General features: G+C 50.2%; 8 protein-coding genes across 8 annotated transcripts; 4 read left to right on the top strand and 4 right to left on the bottom strand.

The window, feature by feature from the left end:
* Positions 1-662: 662 nt before the first annotated feature.
* On the top strand, positions 663-2,027 carry LTR84_010499 (uncharacterized protein; the record flags this gene model as incomplete). Its single annotated transcript, XM_064854035.1, has 1 exon — positions 663-2,027. One exon carries the CDS (start codon positions 663-665, stop codon positions 2,025-2,027), a length of 1,365 nt encoding a protein of 454 aa, XP_064700378.1.
* Positions 2,028-2,137: 110 nt separating this feature from the next.
* LTR84_010498 (uncharacterized protein) lies at positions 2,138-3,793 on the bottom strand (the record flags this gene model as incomplete). The annotated part of the gene is made up of 1 exon (XM_064854034.1): positions 2,138-3,793. One exon carries the CDS (start codon positions 3,791-3,793, stop codon positions 2,138-2,140), a length of 1,656 nt encoding a protein of 551 aa, XP_064700377.1.
* A 1,752-nt stretch (positions 3,794-5,545) lies between these two features.
* Positions 5,546-6,379, bottom strand: LTR84_010497 (uncharacterized protein; the record flags this gene model as incomplete). The annotated part of the gene is made up of 1 exon (XM_064854033.1): positions 5,546-6,379. The coding sequence occupies one exon, from the start codon at positions 6,377-6,379 to the stop codon at positions 5,546-5,548; it is 834 nt and encodes a 277-aa protein (XP_064700376.1).
* Positions 6,380-7,702: 1,323 nt separating this feature from the next.
* Positions 7,703-8,932, top strand: LTR84_010496 (uncharacterized protein; the record flags this gene model as incomplete). The annotated part of the gene is made up of 1 exon (XM_064854032.1): positions 7,703-8,932. One exon carries the CDS (start codon positions 7,703-7,705, stop codon positions 8,930-8,932), a length of 1,230 nt encoding a protein of 409 aa, XP_064700375.1.
* Positions 8,933-11,271: 2,339 nt separating this feature from the next.
* On the bottom strand, positions 11,272-11,933 carry LTR84_010495 (uncharacterized protein; the record flags this gene model as incomplete). The annotated part of the gene is made up of 4 exons (XM_064854031.1): positions 11,272-11,364; positions 11,420-11,630; positions 11,683-11,753; positions 11,802-11,933. The coding sequence occupies 4 exons, from the start codon at positions 11,931-11,933 to the stop codon at positions 11,272-11,274; spliced, it is 507 nt and encodes a 168-aa protein (XP_064700374.1).
* Positions 11,934-12,666: 733 nt separating this feature from the next.
* LTR84_010494 (uncharacterized protein) lies at positions 12,667-14,959 on the top strand (the record flags this gene model as incomplete). The annotated part of the gene is made up of 3 exons (XM_064854030.1): positions 12,667-12,896; positions 12,945-14,571; positions 14,621-14,959. The coding sequence occupies 3 exons, from the start codon at positions 12,667-12,669 to the stop codon at positions 14,957-14,959; spliced, it is 2,196 nt and encodes a 731-aa protein (XP_064700373.1).
* Positions 14,960-15,875: 916 nt separating this feature from the next.
* Positions 15,876-18,543, top strand: LTR84_010493 (uncharacterized protein; the record flags this gene model as incomplete). Its single annotated transcript, XM_064854029.1, has 2 exons — positions 15,876-16,201; positions 16,248-18,543. 2 exons carry the CDS (start codon positions 15,876-15,878, stop codon positions 18,541-18,543), a joined length of 2,622 nt encoding a protein of 873 aa, XP_064700372.1.
* A 499-nt stretch (positions 18,544-19,042) lies between these two features.
* LTR84_010492 (uncharacterized protein) lies at positions 19,043-19,969 on the bottom strand (the record flags this gene model as incomplete). The annotated part of the gene is made up of 1 exon (XM_064854028.1): positions 19,043-19,969. One exon carries the CDS (start codon positions 19,967-19,969, stop codon positions 19,043-19,045), a length of 927 nt encoding a protein of 308 aa, XP_064700371.1.
* Between the last annotated feature and the right edge of the window lie 792 nt (positions 19,970-20,761).

Here is a 20,761-nt window from a genome sequence, read left to right as displayed (position 1 = left end):
GCCCTGAGATTATCTTGACAGCATGTTGGAATGATCAAGTACCTCCCACGAATCTCCCCATATTAAGTATTAGTTATTAGCCCGATGAATTTGACAGTGTCGGATCAATATCGGCCGAAAATGCAAGGCAAACCCGACGCGAGCGGAATTCGGCTATTGACTTCGAGTTCCAATCAAATCTAAAGCGAAAAGGAACATAACAAAGAGCAGTATGCAACAGTATGATACATCGTTTTTCACGATCGCTCAAGACGTGTAGTTCCCCTTCTTGCCAAAGCTGTGTTCGGACTGGTAGATGGATGGCTTATCTAGATAGTCCGCGGTACCCCGGGCGGTCGTTCATCGTGGACGGGGGCGCTAGACATTCTGAGGACAGCCAGCCTCGCACTAAGTCGCCAAAGGGTTAGCTTCGTAGTCGTGTGGCTCCTAGCGGCGGACACTAACTACTAGCGCCAGGAACAACTTCATCGTTCCTTGCAAACTCAACGACGTCATGGTTGATCTGACAGGTAACTTCCCAGTTCGATTTCTTCCAAGCTTGACTTCCTCGACTTGTGCTGGTTTTCGAGTAAAAAACTGCTCCTACATATCCTCCGTGGCCATCAAGAAACCTCTGGTGTTGTAAAACAAGGCTGAATCCATTGGCTGTGGTGTTGTAAGAGATGATGCTTTCCCTTTCAGCGCTGCTGGTGGCATCATACACCTTTTCGGTGTCGGCATACCCAGCTTCCCAGTTTCAGGTACCACTCCAGCCTCAAGACCACTCTCAAGGCTATGAATTCGATCCCCTACTGCATCTCCCCGGTATTTCACCATATTTCGATGCTGTAGGCTTTGGTCTTGAACATACCGCACCCGTGGGATGCAAGGTGACAGCTGCATCCTACATCATTCGCCACGCATCAATCTATGGAAATGATGATGAGTATCAAACATATATCAGGCCATTTCTTTGGAAGCTGGAACAACATCGTCAAGGCTGGTCTGGCCCCTTGGATTTTATGGAGCAATGGCATTCCCCAATCCTGGAAGATCGGCTCGAGGATATTACACCTGCTGGTGCCGAGGATGCTGCGAAAGTCGGAGATCATCTCCGCAAACGCTATCCCGAACTAGCTCCAACGGTCAAAAGAATACTGGCCGATAAAAAGGCACGAACATATGACACCGCCCAGGCCTTGGTCAAAGCTTTCCCCCACGGCCAAGACGTCGAGGTTGTTCGTATCCTGCACGACACGAATGGCAGTATGGATGCCTTGGTGCCGCACAAGTCATGTCCAGCCTTCAACAAAGAACCCGGGAAAGAAGAAATGGCCAAATTCGTCCATCATTATGCCCAGCACGTCTCCACACGACTCGCCCCATTCACACCGTTTGAACTTAGTGACAATGATATTGTCGGTCTTCAGGGTCTCTGTGGCTACGAGTCAGCGATCCGAGGCCAACGCAGCCCTCTATGCAAAGTCTTCACCGACGCCGAGTGGATGTCCTACGAATACGCCTGGGACCTCAGATATGCGCACATGGTGGGGCCGATGAACCCGCTGTCACCGTATCTCGGATTTCCATGGCTGCAGGCCCAGAGCACTCTTTTCCAGCAGATTGATTCCGAATCCGGCGCGACGAACACGGGTACAGGGTGGCCAGAAGGACAGCGTTTCTTCCTCAGCTTCACGCACCGAGAAGTCCCCCCTTTCGTGGCGACGGCCCTGGGAATCTTCAACTCGTCGTCACTGGCGGTCGAGGAGTTCCCGACCGACCATATCAACTGGGTCCGAGCGTGGCGGATGAGCGACCTCATCCCTTTTCTTGGCCACGTCGGCATGGAGAAGATGACTTGTGACGATCGGCCGGGCAGGAAGGGAGACTACATCAGAGTCATCGCCAACACGGCTCCGAGACCTATCCCGTGGTGCCAGGACGGACCGGGAGCAAGCTGCTCGATGGAGAAATTCGTGGAAATCATAGCTAATGGCTCGTCTAAGTACGGAGATTTTCACAAGGTCTGTGGAGATAGTCCGAAGTGAGAGGTAGGGATTGGTTGATGAACTCTTGATTGTCATTCACTATCTAGTACATACTTGCCATTGCTTCGCTGGCTGATTGTCAATGTGAGCAAACTTTCATGTGCTGTCGTCTATTTGCTTTCACCGAAACCCGAAGGTCGATAATAGTACTCAGGAGAGTCAGACTTGCCACTGCCACTGCCACTCTCGCTGCTCAACTCCCTCTTTCTCTTCGGTGAGCGATTGATTTCATTCGCAACATGGTAGGGAAGCTCTTGAACTACTGGACTGCTGCTATCATTTGTGCTCGGATCACCAAGGCGACCGATGAGGTATTCGATGTGGTCAGTGTTGGCATCAAGTCCGTCGTAGAAGGAGTCGAAGCCCTGGCGGTAGATGTATTCATTCAAGTTTCCTGTCGGGGAAATGATTTTCTTTTTGGACAGCTGTGAATGAGCGAGATGTTTCCAGTGTGGCAAATTTGCGCGGGTGCCCATTTCAGCCCCCTGTTCAGTCTTACGTTGTAGATCGTTCAGGTAGTATGAGTTCCCGCTATTTGTTGCTTCAGCCATGAGGCCATAATCTGGCTCAATGTTCACTTCATCATAGAGTGCCTGGTAATTTCCGACGATGCAGGCACGTGCAATCGACTTTCTCATTTGAGGCTGTCTGTTGAATAGCTCGCGGTAAGTGGCTTCAGCTGCAACTTGCGGATAATAGATGAGATCAGGCAGGTTGGATTGACAGCCACTCGTGTTGATTGACGACAGGTCGTTGTTCATAATAAAGCGAGCATGAATAGCGCTTTGGACTCGGCAACGCGCAAATGGTGAAAGGTTGGGGCAATTGCCTTGTTGAGACCACCACTTTGCGAATTGTGTGCTGTGGTAGATGCCGTGTACAACGTAATTTATTTCCGAGTGGAGCATGGTCGGGCGACGGAGGCGAGAGTAGCGATCGATATCACCGTTATGGGCAGCCATGATGATCAACAGATCCTTGCGGACACTGGGCAGATGTGGTGGTAGTGGCATGCACAAAAGCTGATTCATCTCAGGTGGCATTGGACCTAGGTCAGGTATGTGTTCATCGAGGTTCATGTCTTCGGTGATGTTGAATGACATTTGTTCATGGTGATCTTGCACTTGACCGAGGAAAAAGGTGGGTGCCTGACACTGTTGTTTGTGAGTCGTGAGCCACGAGGTGACGGCGGTGTCGCCATTGAGGAAAGCGGGATATTTGGGACTGGTCGAGTTGATGGTGCGGTTATAGTCATTCATGACATCGTACAGGGTCGGGGCTTGCATGATGTGGTGGAAGATATCCAGATGTCCATTCTCACGGGCTTCCTCAGCAATGTGGACATCGGGGAGCAAGTTGAGCTCCAAGTACAAATTGTAGTAGCCAGCAACTGCGCATGCTCGACCGATTTGGTAGTTCATAGAAGGATATCGTGATGCCAACTCGCGATAGGTGTGCTGGGTTGCTGTGTCAGGGTACCAAATGCAGTAGGGAAATTCGTCAGGATCGTTCATGGTGGGGACAAGATTGCTCATGATGCTGCGAGCATTCAAAGCTCGAGTGAACAGAGGGGCAGTACCATGCAAAACCCGGCCAAACCCAGGATGGTGCAATATTCCTCTTACGGTAGCAAATTGATGGGTGGTGACTGTCAAGTCCTCTGGAATGGACTCACCACGCATCGTTGCAGTGCAAGCAGCTGCACTGAAATTGTTCACGGTGGGGTGGAAGAAGTCGTCGGTGAAGTCGTCCATGGAGTCCTCCATGATTTCCGAGGTTTGGGTCTGAGAAGAGAGAACAGAGAACAGCGAACAGAGAGAGAACAGAGGTCACGGTGTAATGATGAAGAATCAAACGAGGGTGACTGAAACTCGGACTGCACTGCAGGAAGAGGACCTCAGGAATTGCCAAGACTTTCCTGGCAAGCCCGAGCACGTTCGGCTTGAAAGCTCAAGGTTCAATCAAGGTTGCGTTTGCATTTAGAGAGAGTACCTAGTAGGGATTAAAGAAATAGAAGTGTATTGCGTGTAGGCAGCGAGAGGTGACTAGTTAGAGGGCCTAACGCCCCTGTACCTCTAACTTGGGTCTGAAGTTACTTACCTGGGTACCTACGAGTAAGTACCGTAGGTAGTTAGGCAGCTAACTAGGCGGCTTGGCACCGAGACACAACAAGTGTGGCTCCACCGTGGCCCACGGTTAGTCAGCCTGAGGCCCGCCCGGGCCAGGCAGTGCTCCACCATCCCTACTTGGTGACCCAATGATAATCACCATTTTGAGCAGGTACCTAGATACCTACGAGTAGGTATGGTTCGATGCTTTGCCTTGCTGCCTTGCCTGGTAACCCCACGGTGGCCAGTGGCCACCCACCGTTTCCGCCCTCCTAGCTAGAGTAGATATGGCGGATTGAGGTTACTCTAGGCGGTCAGTCATCCCTGAATCTCTTCTACACTAGGTGGTGGGTGGTGTAATAGTGGTAATGATGGTTGAGTAGCTAGCAAGACGTCAGTTTGGAGGACAGGTCATGCACTGTTGCTGAAATCTAAGAGTCCATTCGACGGAGACGACGAGATCTAGCTGGCTCAAAAGAGGAAATGCACAAATAGAGATACACATTTCACAGTGGTTATCGTGGTTACCGTGGTTCTAGATTACTCTTCCCCAGCTTTCTCTCCATCCACTGAATAGTCGAGTTATAATCCTGACTAGCAGTTGATCCTCGACTCACAGGTAGCGGCACACCAACCCCGTTACCCGCGTCCCGCTGTGTTGTACAACCTGAAGGAGTGAGTAAGGTCCTCACACCTTCAAGACCGCTCACGCTGACAGGCCAAGATATTGCTGTCCGGAACCCTGGCCTAAAACGACGCATTCCATGGCGGGTTGAGTTACACCGTCACAACTACCGATGTGTCATGTGTCAGACAGGACTCGACATGAGAACAAAACACAAGCAATGCCTGTGTTCCGGCCTGGGTAAAGGTAGCACCCTCTGGCGTAGCAGCGCTGAGGAACCTACATGGACCTAATCATGTCAAACAAGCAGCCATGGCTCACACAGAGAGCAGTTCAAGGGAACGAAGGGCATTTACTTGGTTATGTTCTGTTGTGTCGAAGCGCCAACTCGAACAGCCAAAAGCAAGAATCCCAAAGGAAGATTAAACGACTATCTACCTTCGTGCACACAAAACCTCCAGCAGTCCAAACCTATGCCAGACTCAACCCTTGCTTAAAGACTAAATAGTGGTCAAGACCACTATACCCTGAAATCATACCGAAAGCCAGAAAAAGACAGTGAAAATGAGAGGACCAAAAGCTCCGGGGCTCCCAAGCCTGCCACATCAGCTACCTGGATCGACAGCATCATCCTCGACATCTAGTTACTAGGGGCTTGATCTTATGCCTAACCTAGTAAGCGGTCACACAAGCAAAACTTGAAGTAGCAAACAAGATTCCACTACCAGTATCACCCACCAGTCCCATCCACCATCTTCGCCACACCTTCAGATGACTTTTTTCTTTCAACTAAAGTTTCGCAGTTGTTTGAGCGCACAGAATGCTGAGGAACATTTCTTGGCCGATTCGATGTTCCGGTTGTGGCTGTCATCGCTTGCGGCTACGCAGGCGGATTTGATCTCGTTGCTGATGCGTTGATAAATTTCCTCAGATACTGTACCTTGGATAGACCTGAGGGTGGCGGCGGGGCTGAATCTCAGGTAGTCGCTTTGGTGGCCTTGGGGTGGATTCGGTTGCAGACTGTATGTGACCTTTTGAGTTTCCACCTTGAGAGTGTTGCCTTTGTTGTCCTTGAGAGGCTTGTCCTCATCGTCCTTGAGGCCCTCCAGAGCCTGGCGGACCTTCTTCTCGTATGCATCGGCCCTTCCCAGGAGACGATGTTCCTTGACTCTCTGGATGGACTTATGCAGTCCCTCAAAAATCCAGTCTTTTTCGCGTGGAAGTCTGTCAATGGTCCCCTCCACGAACCGTGACAGTTCGTCTATCATCAATGCGATGTCACGGTCTGCTTTCACGCTGTTGTGGATCAAGGTCGAACGGTATTCGCCTGTATGCCCTTTGTTGATGAGCATCCGCGCGGTGTCGTCGACTTCTGGTCTGGTCTCCCGCGTAATATCCGGTGCATCGCCTTGAACCTTGCCTTGCTCGATATACTGCAGGAATTTGTTGAAATTTGAGCAATCTGGGCAGTCTGGAACAATTTTTTTGTTCACTCCATTGGCTTCCAGGTCCAACAGAAGACAATAGAACACAAACATGCGCTCGTAGGCTCCTGTTTGTGCAAACGCACAGACTCGTGCAATTGAGCACAGAAACAAAAAAATTGAGAGCAACTTCATTTTGAATGGGACGGCACTGAGGAGGCAAGACTAGAGGTCAATCAATATCTACGGTGTCAAACTAAAATGTAGACAAACTCAATGATCTCACCGTCGTCGAAGTTGGCGTGCGCTATCAATATACCAGAACTTGATGAAGCCCGGGGCGTCTTATTAAATATATGATTCTCTGCTCAAGTCATCTCAGAGTGGAAGACCCTCAACATACTACGATTAGCCAAACCATGTTGCAGAGTAGGTCCAACCACTCGCCCTGCATGAACCAATTCAGACTCCAACTCAAGGACCAAGTTGCCCAATCTAAAAGACGAGCTTGCCGTATGGTAAAACGAAAGAAGATCACTTTGAACATTCATCACTTCCAGCAGACCAGTTTGTGGCTGCGTAACCGGTCTTTGCGGCAGGACAGATGGATTTCCACAAGCATTTCGTTATCAAATTCCACTCTCAAATCATATGAGCGCGATTTACGTTAAGGTGGTTCCATTATTTTTGGTACTACGGCTCTTGAGGTGACGCGTGGTAATATGTATCTTCTAGATAACAAACAAAGAGGTCCAAAGTTGATATACTGTGAAGAGCCAGTTTCATTATTCCAAATGAACTATAGCGTATACCTAAAACCTGGCGGTGGCCTCATCATCTGTGCAAGGTAGCTGCCATTCGAGCAGTCTCGCCGGCTACATCAATTATTGACGGAGAGGTCCGATTGTTTTGGTAGAAACCCAGTGATCTATGTGAAACTGTTCACAAGACCAAGGAATGTACATCACAAGACCAAGGAATGTACAGCACAAGACACCACAGTATAGTACCACACTCCTCACTGGACTAGCAGTCGTGCGGACTTCGCCCACGAGCGGCAATCATCAGTATTCCATCCCATCTGTGCGTTGACCTCAGCAAGGCTTTCAACACCATCAACTTTCATGGTGGGAAGCACGGGAGAGCTCAGAATTACACCACAGTGGCGACCTTTTCGACGGCCCTACGGGATGACCATTTCTGTAGTTGGATATTTTTACAATTACATCGATTTCAGGCAGTCGTGTGAGGCGATCCTGTAGTTACTCGCCTACTCCGTGATACTTGCAGCTGAGACTAGAGTGCGATCAGCTAACATGGCTACAACATTACCCATCCCACTGCCCACCCTTCCCATTTGCCTACATAACTCAATGAACTTGCTCCCATGCTTTCTACAGTCATCTCCTTGGAAATGCCCTATCTCTCTTTCTTTGAAATCACAAACATGCATCCTTTGGTCCCCCCCAGTCACTCGATTTGAACTTTCTCAACTTGACACTCAGGCCTCAAGTCACAATGGAACACACTAAGCAGCCCAGTTTCATCCTATTGTTTCTGGTCATGATCAACATCGGTCTCGCTCATTGTCAAACTCTTTTGCCTTGGACGTGCAACAGCAGTGTGAACACGCTCGAAGACCTTGAAGCCCTGCTAGGCACCGTCCCGACTCACTGTTACAACGAACTTTTGCTCCCAGTCCTGACAAGCAACTACGCCGCTGCGCTGGAAGCTTTCCAAGGCGCTCTTGGTCGTGAGTATGACGACAATTTTGAAACTTACAAACATTATATGGAAAAGAATTTGCCCCGAATGCTGCAATCCTACGTCTGGGACAATTCCTCACAATACTTCAACTGCTTTTACGAGCAGTCGGATCAGCCACAACCCTATTGCCTTGCAGAAGGAGTGGGCAAAGCGGAAACGGCGATTCACGGAATTCCAGAATGGCTAGAGTTTAAAGACGACAACAAAGAAGCAGAATTCTACAAATCGCTCGAACAAAATTTTGGTTTGAACGAATCTGACCTGATCTTCGGTGAGCATCAACAAGAAGCCTGCACCACATGCCATGAACCTAATGGCGACCTGGCTTGTTGTCCACATGTGTACAAAATGCGCAACTGGCCAATGCTGAGATCAGATTATGTGGTCATGAATCCCAAGTCCTGGGTAGACCAGCAACTACCATCTCTAGTGGTGAATCTTGAAAGCCTGAAAGATGCCATTGTCGACATTGACCATGGCACATATGTGGGCAACATTGACGAGCTCATCGATGCATACAAATGCGTTGTTGCAGGGCTGGAGCGAACAAAGAACTCCATGGAAGTTGTCAAGGATGTGGCTGCAGCGATTGCTGCTGACGAGAGAAGGAAAAAGGAGGAGCTGATTCTCCAAATACTGCTAGGCGTCTTGACGCTCCTCCCCTTCTTGGGGCAAGCAACTGCGGCGCTTACCGGGGTCTCTGTTCTTGCGAGGCTGGCAAGCATCATAGGAGGACTTGGTGGCACAGCAGTCACTGTAGTACAGATCGTCAACAACCCAGAGCTGTTGCTGCAAACAATCTTCGAATCCATGTTTCAGTTTGCGCGGCTCGGCCGTGGAGCTCCTGGGAGAGCAGCTTTGCTGAGAAATGCGGCGGAAGCTGCCCGAAAGCTCGGCCCAAAGGAAGCTGAACAGCTATTTGGGGCGACCCAAGCCGCGAGGATTGCTACAATCAGCCGCCTGACAGTCAAATGCATGTGAACTGACTGCGCCATCGACAGCATGCAGTGACTTCAGTCATTGTTCGCCAACGACCATTGCTCTGGAGTTCATCCTCCCTTTGGTCAATACCATTTTTCTGAAGTTGATCTTTTTCTTTGGTTGTTACTATCATTTCAAATTTGACGTTTTCCTGAACCATCACTTTCATTCCAAAGTTGATCTTTTCCTTGGCCGTCACTGTCAATTTGAGATCGATCTTTTCCTTGGCTGGTGTCATTTTGAAAGGGGTTGAGAACTCGACCTTTTTGGTAGAGGTCGGGTATGCTCAAAGTCATATGTGCTGGAATATCAGTAGGGAAGTTGTGGTGTGTTTATGAATCATGAATCACGAATCACGAGAATGTATGCAGTTGTGATAGTACCAGCTCTGACCATTGCTTGGCACTCGTGCCTCTGGCACTTACCTGCGTATGCAGTGGCCCTCCACTCATTTATTTAGGAATACAATTTCGCCGCTGTCTTCTTTTCTGCCCTGCAATCACACAGTCTCCTGAGTCCGCTTTTCTCAATGCTTTCCACACTTCACAAAGCTTCCAGACTCTCTTGAAACGCCCCATCAGGTCGCAAGTCACCTTGGTACTTGGTAGAACACAATACCTTGCTGTAGAAGTGATGCATTCCACATGACTGATCTAACATGCACTTGAAGATTTTTCACCTTCGCAGAACTTGAATCTAGGGCAGCACATGCAGCATGCACAGAAAAATATGAATCCATTGATCTTGGAGAAATCAGCATCTTTGCTTGGCCATTAGTAGCGCAAAAGACCTACCGGATTGCCCGCTTGAAGAAAGCATGTATGTAATTGAGACAGGATCTTGTATGCGTGTGTCATCCAGCTTTGGGGTAAACAGACGTCTCAATTGTTCTGATTGGGTAGCTCACAAAGCTTGCGATGGTACACTGCCAGTCTCGTGGGCTAGTTTCATGGCCAGCATCAATTTGAGTGAGATTCGGCCGCCACTCGTTTGGCAAGATTTCGAGTATGATGTGTCTAGACAGGGGTTTGGAAAGCGGCCAGTCTGAAGGCAATTTCATTTGACATTCTCGCTGGGTTCAATCCTTGTGCTCGATTCAGGATCCCAATTCTCGGTCACCTTGTTATATCGCTTCTAGGGCACTGGTTAGTTGTTATTTGATGACAGTTAGAATGGCGGCAATGGCGGCGGTCATCATAATGGCAGACGTACCAGTGAGCTCAACCACTCGTCAGAAACTTTCTCCCGCATTCTTCAGACAGGATTGCAGCTGTATCACGTGGGGCGAAACACACTGACATCGTTCAACGTTGTCCTTACCAGTGAGAACAGATCGTCTCTCCAGTAAGTAGACCCTATGTGTTTCATAAAGGTGAGGTCCATGACTGACCTTATAGCGATAGACATACTTCTAGGAAAGGAAAAATGGCCTAAGATGCAGAGCTACGCTCTGATCCCCTGAATAATCTGATCTCCACCCAGAAGGCCTCACTATCGGCCAGTGTTTGCATGTGACGTCGCTGGTAGAAACTTGTGAGCCCAAAGAGGGTCGACCTCGCCATCAATCTCTCGGCCATGGCGATGAAGAGTTTTTTGTACGGAGTACTTATAGTCTCATACTAGTTTCAGACGTCAAATCCTGGGGGCAGATATCTCATGAATAAAAGAAGTGGTGGGAGAGAACGTGGAGGGAGGGGAGAACAGGCGTGCGAGAGAGAGAGAGAGGGAGAGAGCGAGCGAGCGAGCGAGCGGGTGAGACGAAGCCTCGCTATCAACGACGTTCTCGTTGGCGATATCCTCCTCGTCGGCGATATCCTCCTCGTCGGTATACCGAGCGTCCACACCGACTAAAACCTCACAGTCCTCACCGATGGCACTCTTGTCGACGGCATCCTCATCGCAGCATCCTCATCGACGAAGTTATTGTCGAGATGTTCTTATAACGGCGGTCGACTGAATGGACAATACCGACTGTTCGACCTGCTTGTGGCCAATAGCCACCGTTACTCGTGCGTTTCTCTCCCTTTGAATAGCCGTGGTCTGAAGTCCGGTACACGTGGTGGTTGAGACACAGGGAACCCACGTTGTGAATGGGCATGCGAACCATGGGAAAGCAACAGTCAACCAGTAAAAGAAGATTCGATGATTTGTACTCAGATAGTACGCTTATGTTAAAGGAATATCAGGATATGTAGGGAATCGCTACCCAAGAGTACAAGTTCCACGTTAGCGCCGCGCATGTAAGAATCAGAACAAGACATGAATAAATCCATTGCACCAGCCTCAGTCTGTTGCCGTGTTCACCTTGATGATTCGTTCTCTAGCACCACAGGCATTCACTATCTGCTGAAAAATACTGTGCTCTCCATGCAGGTGATCTTCTCTTTGTCGACAGTATTTACATCGGCCAGGACGGTGTATTTTCCCGGCGGCTAGCAATCCGTTAGTTCAAAGCCAGGGCGGTGTTATCTTGAATGGCCGACTTACCACTTGTTTGGGAATGTCAACCTCTTTCTTGATCGTAAACACACCTTCCTTCAGGGGGCAGGACAGATCGATCTTGCCCAGATTGTCGCAAAGATCTGCCTCTTGCTTGATGAGGGTGATCAGGCCATATTTGACTTGAAGGAAAACAGTGGCACCGGGCTCGATGTCCTTTGAGAATGTTCCATTGCCGACGATTGTTAGAGTCTCGCCCCTGCTAGTTGTCAATCGGTCTGCAAAGCAGTCAAGCGAAGAGAAATACATACGGAACGGGTGGGTTGGGTGTCAGGTCGACATAATCGACGGTGAGAATGTAGTCTTTAGGATCGGCACAGAACTGGAACTGTCAGCTATCAGGAAACTGAGAAGTAGGGCGCATTCTCACATTTAGAGGGTTCTTGCCAGGAACGCTATGCTGGGGCTCATCGACAAGAGCATGTTGGTTGCCACTGAAGAGAGACCTGGAGGAGACAGCGGTAGCGGTGAGAAGTGAGAAGAGGAGGTTATTGACCCTCATTTTTGCGAGCTCGTAAGCTGCACAGAGGAGTAGCAGCAGCAGCTGTGAGGATATAAACCTGGCGTAGATGGTGTGGTGGACTGTCAGTGGTTGATATGCAGTGGATTGAGAGGAGGAATGAGAGGAGAGGTGGAATGGTAGAGGCTGGAAGGTGGAGGCTTGCAGTGCCCGTGGGTGAAAGAGGCGCATGCAACAACCGCTTCCTGCTGGGCATGAAATCGAACTGCACTGGACTTGCCGGATTGCCCCATTCTTGCGTCATAGGACTTGGCAAGATAAGAGCTGCACTCAGCAATCTGCATGTGTCGACGTAGCTTGTGCACTATACGGGAGAAATATTCACCGTACTCGGATAACCTGCCATGTTCTCAGCTCGCCCCAGGCCTCACCCTCAATCACCCTGAACTGCACCGTCGAGTCTGGCCACCTCGTTCCCATCCATTTCTCATTCGCAACCCAGCCGGACGTCGACATGTGCTTTTATTGAGCCTCTTTACAATCAATTGCTTCCAGTTTCTGCCTTCGGTGGCCATGTCGCATTAATCTTCCCATTTGCACACTCGCTTCATACCCTCTTCTCTCGTCTTAAAACTGCGCCAACTCTCGACAATTCTGACAAAGGATTGGCCTTCTCCCTAATATTTCCTTGGCGAACATCCTACGACTTCGAGTTCCTCTCCCAACATCACCTGCCTTACTGCTCCTCTCGATAAACGCCTCAATAATCTTCACAATGCGACCGCTCCTGCTGGCATGGGCTCTTACAGCCGCATTAACATCCGCTTTCGCTGCACCGCCTAATCAGAGGAAAGGGTCGGACCTGGCCAAAGATGCTGTATCAGGAGACACACCAGCGGATGGTGAAGATGCTGTACAGCCTACCATTTTCAACGACATTAAAGTGCCCCCAATGAAAGAAATAGAAGGCGCACACTTTGCCGATACTATAAAGCAGGGCTACTGGTAAACTCCCACCTCCGATTGTGAACCACACCTGCTGACTTGATACAGGTGGGTAAAACATTATTCGCCCTATTGTGGCCATTGTCAAGCGATTGCGCCTCATTGGCAAACCCTTTACGAATTCTATGCGACATCCGATCCTCTCGAAGGCATGACGAAAGGAGGTCAACCAGATCTATCCTCCCCAAACAGTTTCCATGGGTTCTACAACTTCCACTTCGCGTCCTTAAACTGCATAGCCTACGGTGATGTCTGTGTCAAGAACGGTATCCAGGCATGGCCATCTTTCGTTCTTTACAAGGACGGCCAGATGGTCGAGAAATATTCGGGCCAGAGGACAATGGAAGCCTTCAGCAGCTATGTCGAGGAAAAATTGGAACAAATCAAGCCTGGTTCCCGCCCAAGAGGGGGTGTCAAAGTCCCCAAAGCGGGCGCAAAATCAGCAGATCGCACGACACTCCCTCATACCGGTGTGGCCAAGGACAAGGACCCTGCAGCCGGAGCTGCTGCGGGCGATAAGCACAATCAATTAGCAGCACAGCTATCCACGGAAACAAATTCAGCACTGTTGGCCTCAGAGACAGCCAAGAGTGGCAGAACTTCGAACAAGAAACCCGGGCTTCCACCCAACCCCAAGGGCCTCTCCGTCCCTTTGACCGCCGAAACCTTCCAGAAACTCGTCACCAATTCTCAGGATTCCTGGTTCATCAAGTTCTACGTTCCTTGGTGCTCCCATTGTCAACATCTTGCTCCCACATGGGCCGAAATGGCCAAAGAGATGGAGGGTAAATTAAACATCGGTGAAGTCAACTGTGAAGAGAACTCCCGCTTGTGTAAAGATGCCAAGGTCGGAGCTTATCCCACCATCTACTTCTTCCGCGGCGGCGAACGTGTCGAGTATGAAGGCCTTCGAGGTCTTGGTGATCTCCTCACATTTGGTGAAAAGGCTTTGGATAGCGATGTCAAGTATGTTGATGCTGCGACATTCAAAGAAATGGAAGAGACTGAGGAGGTTATCTTTGTCTACTTCTTTGACCAGGCCACCACGTCTGAGGATTTTGCAGCTTTGGATCGCTTGACTTTGAGCTTGATTGGTCATGCAAAGATTGTCAAAACCGATTCTCTCATCCTCGCCAACCGCTTCAAGATTTCCACATGGCCAAGGCTGCTCGTTTCTCGAGATGGCCGCCCCACTTATTATAATGCTTTGGCTCCAAAAGATATGAGGGATTTCCGGAAGGTTTTGAATTGGATGCAGTCCACGTGGTTACCGATTGTGCCTGAATTGACAGCATCAAACGCAAAGGACATCATGGCTGGAAGATATGTTGTTCTGGGAGTACTATCCAGGGAACGTCCGGACGAGTTTCTACAATCCAAGCGAGAGCTGAAGAATGCTGCTCTAGAATGGATGGACAAACAGAAGCAAGCTTTTCAGCTCGAAAGGCAAGAGATGCGTGATTCCAAGCAATTGCGAATTGAAGAGGCCGAGGATCGTAATGATCAACGTGCCCTACGTCAAGCGAAGAGCAGAGTTATCAGCATCACAGAAGAGAACTTCCGCAAAGGAGTTGGCTTTGCCTGGGTCGATGGAGTGTTTTGGGAACGTTGGTTGAGGTCAACTTACGGTATTGATGTTTCAAAGGGTGAAAGGGTCATTATCAATGATGAGGAGGTAAGCAATTGTGGGCTCCATGTGGTGTGATCATGACTAACTTGAGCAGAATCGCCGATATTGGGATCAAACCGATTCTGGAGCTTTCATTGTGCCATCTCGAACGTCGATACTAGAAACTTTGGGCAGAATTGTTGCATCACCACCCAAGCTCACGCCAAAATCGACAATAGGGACATTTGAAAATGTGTTCTTCCAGATCCGAAACTTCGGCACATATCACCCGTACCTGTCATTTGCGCTGCTGGTGGCCGCCATCATCACCCTCATCTCCGTGCTCAGAAATGGCACGACCATCAAGCGAAGCCTCAGTCGAAACAGCAGCGGCTACTTCCAACTGGATGGGAAGGAAGGTCTTTTGGGCACAACGAATGGAAAAGCTGATTAGCGTATAAAAGGTGTATGATAGGCAGGGTTGGTTCTAAAGATTGGGACCGGAGTCTTGCCCGATTCCAAGAGACGACATGAGTTGTAAGAATATTTATGTCGGCGCGTTGTGTTTCTCTGTACAGTGCATGGCGACGGCGTTCAGGGTACCCGAAAATGTCGAGTCGAGAGGACTCGGGAACTCTCTTCCAGTCTCATAGTTGGGTTTAACTTGTGCCTTGCGTGTATGAAGTCATGTTTTCCCTTTGATTGTGATGGTTTTCGTGCTCGCAGGCTCCTCGGCCATGGATTTATTCAACTACAAGACGCAGCGGCGTTCTACCCACCCATGGGTAGGGATCAGAATGATTAGTACCATCAAAATAAAGTAGCCTCCAGACATCTACCAGGCACAAACTGGTACATTATTCACCTAAACATTTTAGCTGACCCATCTGCTTTCCGGCTTGAACTGCCTACCAGCCCAGTTAGCAAACACACCAAGGCTTTGGCAGCGCTTCGAGGGAGCCAAGAGGTTTCTCTGTTTCGTCCCTAGGCACCGGCCAGGTTGATGATGGGGCTGAGCCATGGTCCTCGCTCTACTCGTAAGTTTATTGCTCGATTTCGATTTCAAGTTGTGTGTTTACGGAGACTGATATTTATCCTTCCTCGTTATTCTCCACGTCTGGTGCCTGAAAAACCTCGAGGGACGTCTGCTCCTCGCACCTTGGTATTCTCTAACACCAGAGAGTCAGGCACGTGAGGCACCTCTTTACAAAATTAGACAGACCAAGTTCAAGTCTCAACTACGAGGACGGACGTGTATTTCGCCGTTCTCATGGCCGACCCTCTCGACCAAGGCCAGCGAAAGCTACCCAGACACTTGCACCGCCCCCTACTCCTAGACAGCGGCTGTGGTCTCCTGCCTGCTCCCTGCCATGAAATGGCACACTTCCCTTCTGGTCACGGCTACACTGTATATCATCTACGCCAGGCGTGTGTCTGCAACACATCCTAAAGCACAGCTGAGCCGTATCTGCTGTGGCGCTCATCAGACCTTACCAGATAGACTACCAATCGAGTTAAATCCTGCCACGCTCGTCCATGACGACAAGCACCGCCAGAATCCGACGTTTCTTATCGTCTACCCGGCTTCCTTCATGGCTTCGAAGACCGCATTCATGGCTCCTCAGATTCGATACGATCTCAAGCGAAACACCCAAGGCTGTGTACCAAAGCTCTCGGACGACGATGCTCGCGAGATGTGCGGTGCATATACTTCCCATAAGCATATCGACAGTCCTGATCAGCCTTAATCTCTCGGGATCCTACCTGGGCCGGACGCTTCCTGGTTCAATCATTGACCCGGCCATCAATCTCGCACTGCTGCAGATCGCGGCGAAAATGCACGAGCTCCTCATTGTCGCGAGTGTTGCCACGGTCGTGTTACATTTCATTCGCAAGGAGCTTGTGCATGGGGAAGGGCTTCCACTGGGTATGTTGATGGGAGCTTTTATGTTCTCTGGGCTCAGCTATTTCTGGTCACCAGAGCTGATAGGCTCGTGGGGCGCCGAATTCGCTTTTTCCTCGAAGATCCGCATTCTTATCGTTCTGCTATTTGCAGGCCTCTTTGCAACGCTTGCAGGGCCGGCTTCCGCCGTTCTCTTGATCCCAGAAGAGCAGCCGTGGATTGCTGGTGGCTCAACGTACTACCTCCCTGCCAGCGTTGATCAGCTGTGGCCCACCATGATCAATGCATCAACGGACACGATGCGAGAGCTGTGCTCCGAAGAAAAGTTAGAGCATGGACTCTGCCTCACAGGAGGGTATCTCTCGTTATGGAATGCCAGAGATCTGGTTGATGTCTTCAGACGACCGGCCTATATCCCTGGAAGCCGTCACAATCTGACCACCAACATGATCCTCGGTCCAAGAGGAATTGATGTCACCAACAACCTGGAGATGACGCGAGGCCTGCGGTACTCGGGAAGTTTCCGTGGATATGCGTGTGAGACGGCCGTGATTGGCACACGCATTGTGGATGCCATGTATCACAAGCGGCTTTTGCAGGACTGGGTGACTGAGGTCATGGCGATTGGGCTGAATTCCAGGTGGCTTCGTCCCACAGAGTCGAATTACAAGTACTTTCGAAGCATAACGGCAACAACGTCTTCTAGAGTACCGGCTGTCCGAGTCTCATGTACATCTGCACAACATCTATCCTCTAGGTCTGGCCGATTGGAAATGCCGGTACTCGGCGCAGAGCACTGCTCGCCATCCACCAAGGCAACTAGGTTCGTCCAGCACGACTGGTTGGCCGATCCAGAACTCCACCAGTTTCGCGCATTCTGGAAAGATGGACAACGCGAACTCGGCACTGCAAGTGGGATACTGGTGGTCGAGCTACCCACAGATCCAAATGATGAGTCGATTGCAGTCGTTGGTTGTGCAGTCGATGCGAGATGGGCGGACGGCAGCACCATCACCAGTGACCTAAGATCCTACGCGACGTCCTCCAATCTCGACTTGAAGTTCGATGCCCCCGTCAGCCTGGGACCGGTCTTCAAAGGTCCCTCCACGAACCTGGGCCAGACTTCATATTCAGAATTTCGCCCTGTCCAGTCCAATCCCTCGTCCACCAGGATAACATTAAGTCGAGACTGGCTTTTCAGCTCAGTAAGCACAAACTTCAATCCAGACAATTCAACCGTGACACCATCAAGACAAGGAGGCTGGACAGCCGCCAACTTCCACACCTTCCTCGGCAATACGAGCATCTTCTCTGATATCGTGGGATCTCTAGAGGCCTCCATCGAGAAATGGAACGGAGAGACCCCAGGTACTGTGAACCGCACCGTCGCGCTGGAGTGGCTACTCGCGCTGGTGGTCACGGACGCCCTATCCCGGACGGGAAGCGAACATATCCTGAACACCACGGGCCCCGTGTCCTCCTGGACGATTCGAGACTATGTTCACGCACGTGATTTTCAAAACGAGCTGTTCCGTGGCGGGCACGCCCTCGTTCGCCCAACAGTGGATGGCCAGCACCCGGTCGCCACGGAAGCGAAGCTGGAGATTACAATCGGCGGCTTCTCGTACCAAGCGATGTCGCTGACGGACTATCTAGCCATTGCACTACTGACACTGCACATCGTCGTATCTCTCAGCCACGTGGCTCTGCTGTTCCGTAGCGGCGAATCGTCCAGTGCATGGGCGTCGATCGCGGAGTTGTTGGTGCTGGCGCAGAACTCGCGGCTGGCGGACGTGGCGTTGAGAGATGCGAATGTCAGTATCGCCTGTGCGGGGACATATGCAAAGATGGCGAGGGTTTACACTGTCACGCCGTGGGATGCTGTTGGTAGGAGAGAGGGTCGGGCCAATGTTGAAATGCTGTTCGATGAACGAATGGACAGAGGGAACGCTGGTAGAGATGTTGCTCTTGGGGCTCTTCATCATAGGGGACAAATGCCTTGGCTACAAAGGAGAGATGGTGGGACGATTGTTGTCTTGGGAAATGTTGAGCGAGATGTCGTGTACGGCTATGCAGATGGCAGGGCAGGCTCGAGTACTGGCCGAAGGCTTTCGTCAGATCGCGCCACGATATAACAACCAAAAAGCAAAGTCTAACGGCGGAAAGATGTTGGCGCTTGCTGGTGTCTCTTTCGTTTCATTGTATGAAATACAGGTTGGTAACCCCTTGTAAGACGCTTGAATAGAGGGGGCAAATCCTAAAAAAGGGTATCTCGGTAATCTGAACGTGGTGATCATGCATCTTCAAGTTGCTATCTGGGAGACTGATAGGTGGATTGATGTGTTGTCATATAAACCGGTAATTACGATTGCGCAATACTCTACATTTCTCACTCAACCAGAATAAAGGGAAGAGGCAACAGGCAGTCTCACTTTGCAATGCGAATAGTCGAACATCAAAACCAGTATTTATGTAAAGAGTTACCCGTTCTATGTAGAGACAATCGTACTTAAAAATTAGGTATATAATATATTTATGCCGTGTGCAAATAGGGGAAATATGGTGTGTTGTGGCTGTTCGTAACTCCGAGTGCGGTGGAGTGTTGCATACCGGCGGTGGGAATGGTGCTAATCATCAACCACTGGTGTTGTCGGTATTTAGGTCGTCAATTTCCTGCTGCTCGTTGTGCATTTCACTGGGAGACGGTGTTGGGGCCCGGACGCTTCTTGGAACGTCATATATCGATGCGGCGTATCGAGCACGAAGAGCTTCTTCGGCAATGAGTTCCTGGTCATATCTGGGGATGACATTACACATGGCATCTAACCAATCGCCCATGGTCTTGGGGGTGTTATGACACATCTGGGTATACTCCCAATATTCGGGATACCACCCTGCCGACTCCCAGCCGACCAAGGCACATATTCGACTTGCATCATCCACGATGATGTTTCTCGGGCAGAGATTGGAATGGGTGAACTTCAGTTGATAGGGTTTCTGTGGTGCGTGAACCACATGAATTTCCTTTTCCGGAAAATGGTGCGGTGAATGGCCTCTCCTCTCAAACTCTTGGAATGCTTGGATGGAGAAGAAGGGACCTATTCTTCCGTGACCGAATCTAGGATCCAGGGCGGCGCCCAGGGTGGCATCTCCAACGACGCATTGTTTTGGGGGTTGCATCTTCCTCAACTGGTCAACAAAACGAGCAAGGTCTGCGATGATTTTGTTCTTCTGATGGGCCGACATGGCAGGCCAGACGGTATGCAACGGTTTTCCTACAAAGGCTTCATACTCGACGAGTTTTCCTTCCGGTCTGTTGAAGACGGACTGAACCTTCCAGCATGGGACAGAAGTATGTCGATCTACCAACATCAGGGCTTGATACTCGGTGTTGAAGCAGTGAGTTTTGATGATCTTATTTCCCCCAAGGCGGAGGAATGACTCGCCGGTCTCTGGGTCGGTCTCTTTCTTTCCAAAATGCATGCGCCACCTCAGGCCGAAGGGGAGATGGTCGTATTCGTCCTGTGGTTCAGTGTCATCGGAACCGAAGCAGAGCACCATGGTGTTTGGCCAGGTTCAGGCCGGGCGCAGGCTCTCAAAGCGGACACTTGGTTGAGGGATGCGATGGCGGTGGCATTGAAATTGAATATGGTCCGTCTACCGGGTAGTAGATCATAGCAGAGTTGGAACTGGTGTGAACGGGTGTGCGTCGCACCTCTGACGGGGATCAGGCGATTGGTAGTATGAAGAGACCTTGTAGGCGCCGCAAGACAGTGTAGAGGCGGCAGCGGTGTAAGTCATGTCTGGACAATCTTCATTGGGAAGTGACAATGGGCCTCTGGGAAAGGTCAATAGTTGAAAGGGGACAGAGGAGGACAATGTCGAACTCTCTGACCGGTGGATGGTGGTAAGGAGATGTTGTGACTTGGAAGTAGTAGCGAGTGGTAAGTTGTGAGTGGTGAGAGACTGCACTGCAGTTTGGTGGGGGTCGTATACAACTGCGACTCAAGGCAGCACCAGTTAGGTAATTCCCAAGGAGATACCTCAACCTTGGGCTGCAGGTACAGTCCTCCGTACGTCTTCCGTACAGGTTACGGCACAAGAGCGGAGAAAAGCTGGTAAACAGCTGATGGATCATGGATCGTGGATTCGATAAGGAAGATCTCGGAGGGTCATTTCTTGGTCGGCCCGTTTGGGCAGGCACGTGTTTGGGGTAACGAGTAATAACGAGGAAGGAGCAACCAGAGAAGAGAATTGTGGTTTGCCGCTAGCCGCACCTAGTCACCACTAGCCACCACTAGTTACCTCTAATCACACAACTATCAACCACTAACCAGACACCACTGGTGATCA

Source organism: Exophiala bonariae, assembly GCF_035927105.1.
Source record: "Exophiala bonariae strain CCFEE 5792 chromosome Unknown scaffold_44, whole genome shotgun sequence".
Classification (NCBI taxonomy): domain Eukaryota; kingdom Fungi; phylum Ascomycota; class Eurotiomycetes; order Chaetothyriales; family Herpotrichiellaceae; genus Exophiala; species Exophiala bonariae.
The sequence above is the reverse complement of the archived record's forward strand: the minus strand, read 5'-3'. Positions and strand labels throughout refer to the sequence as shown.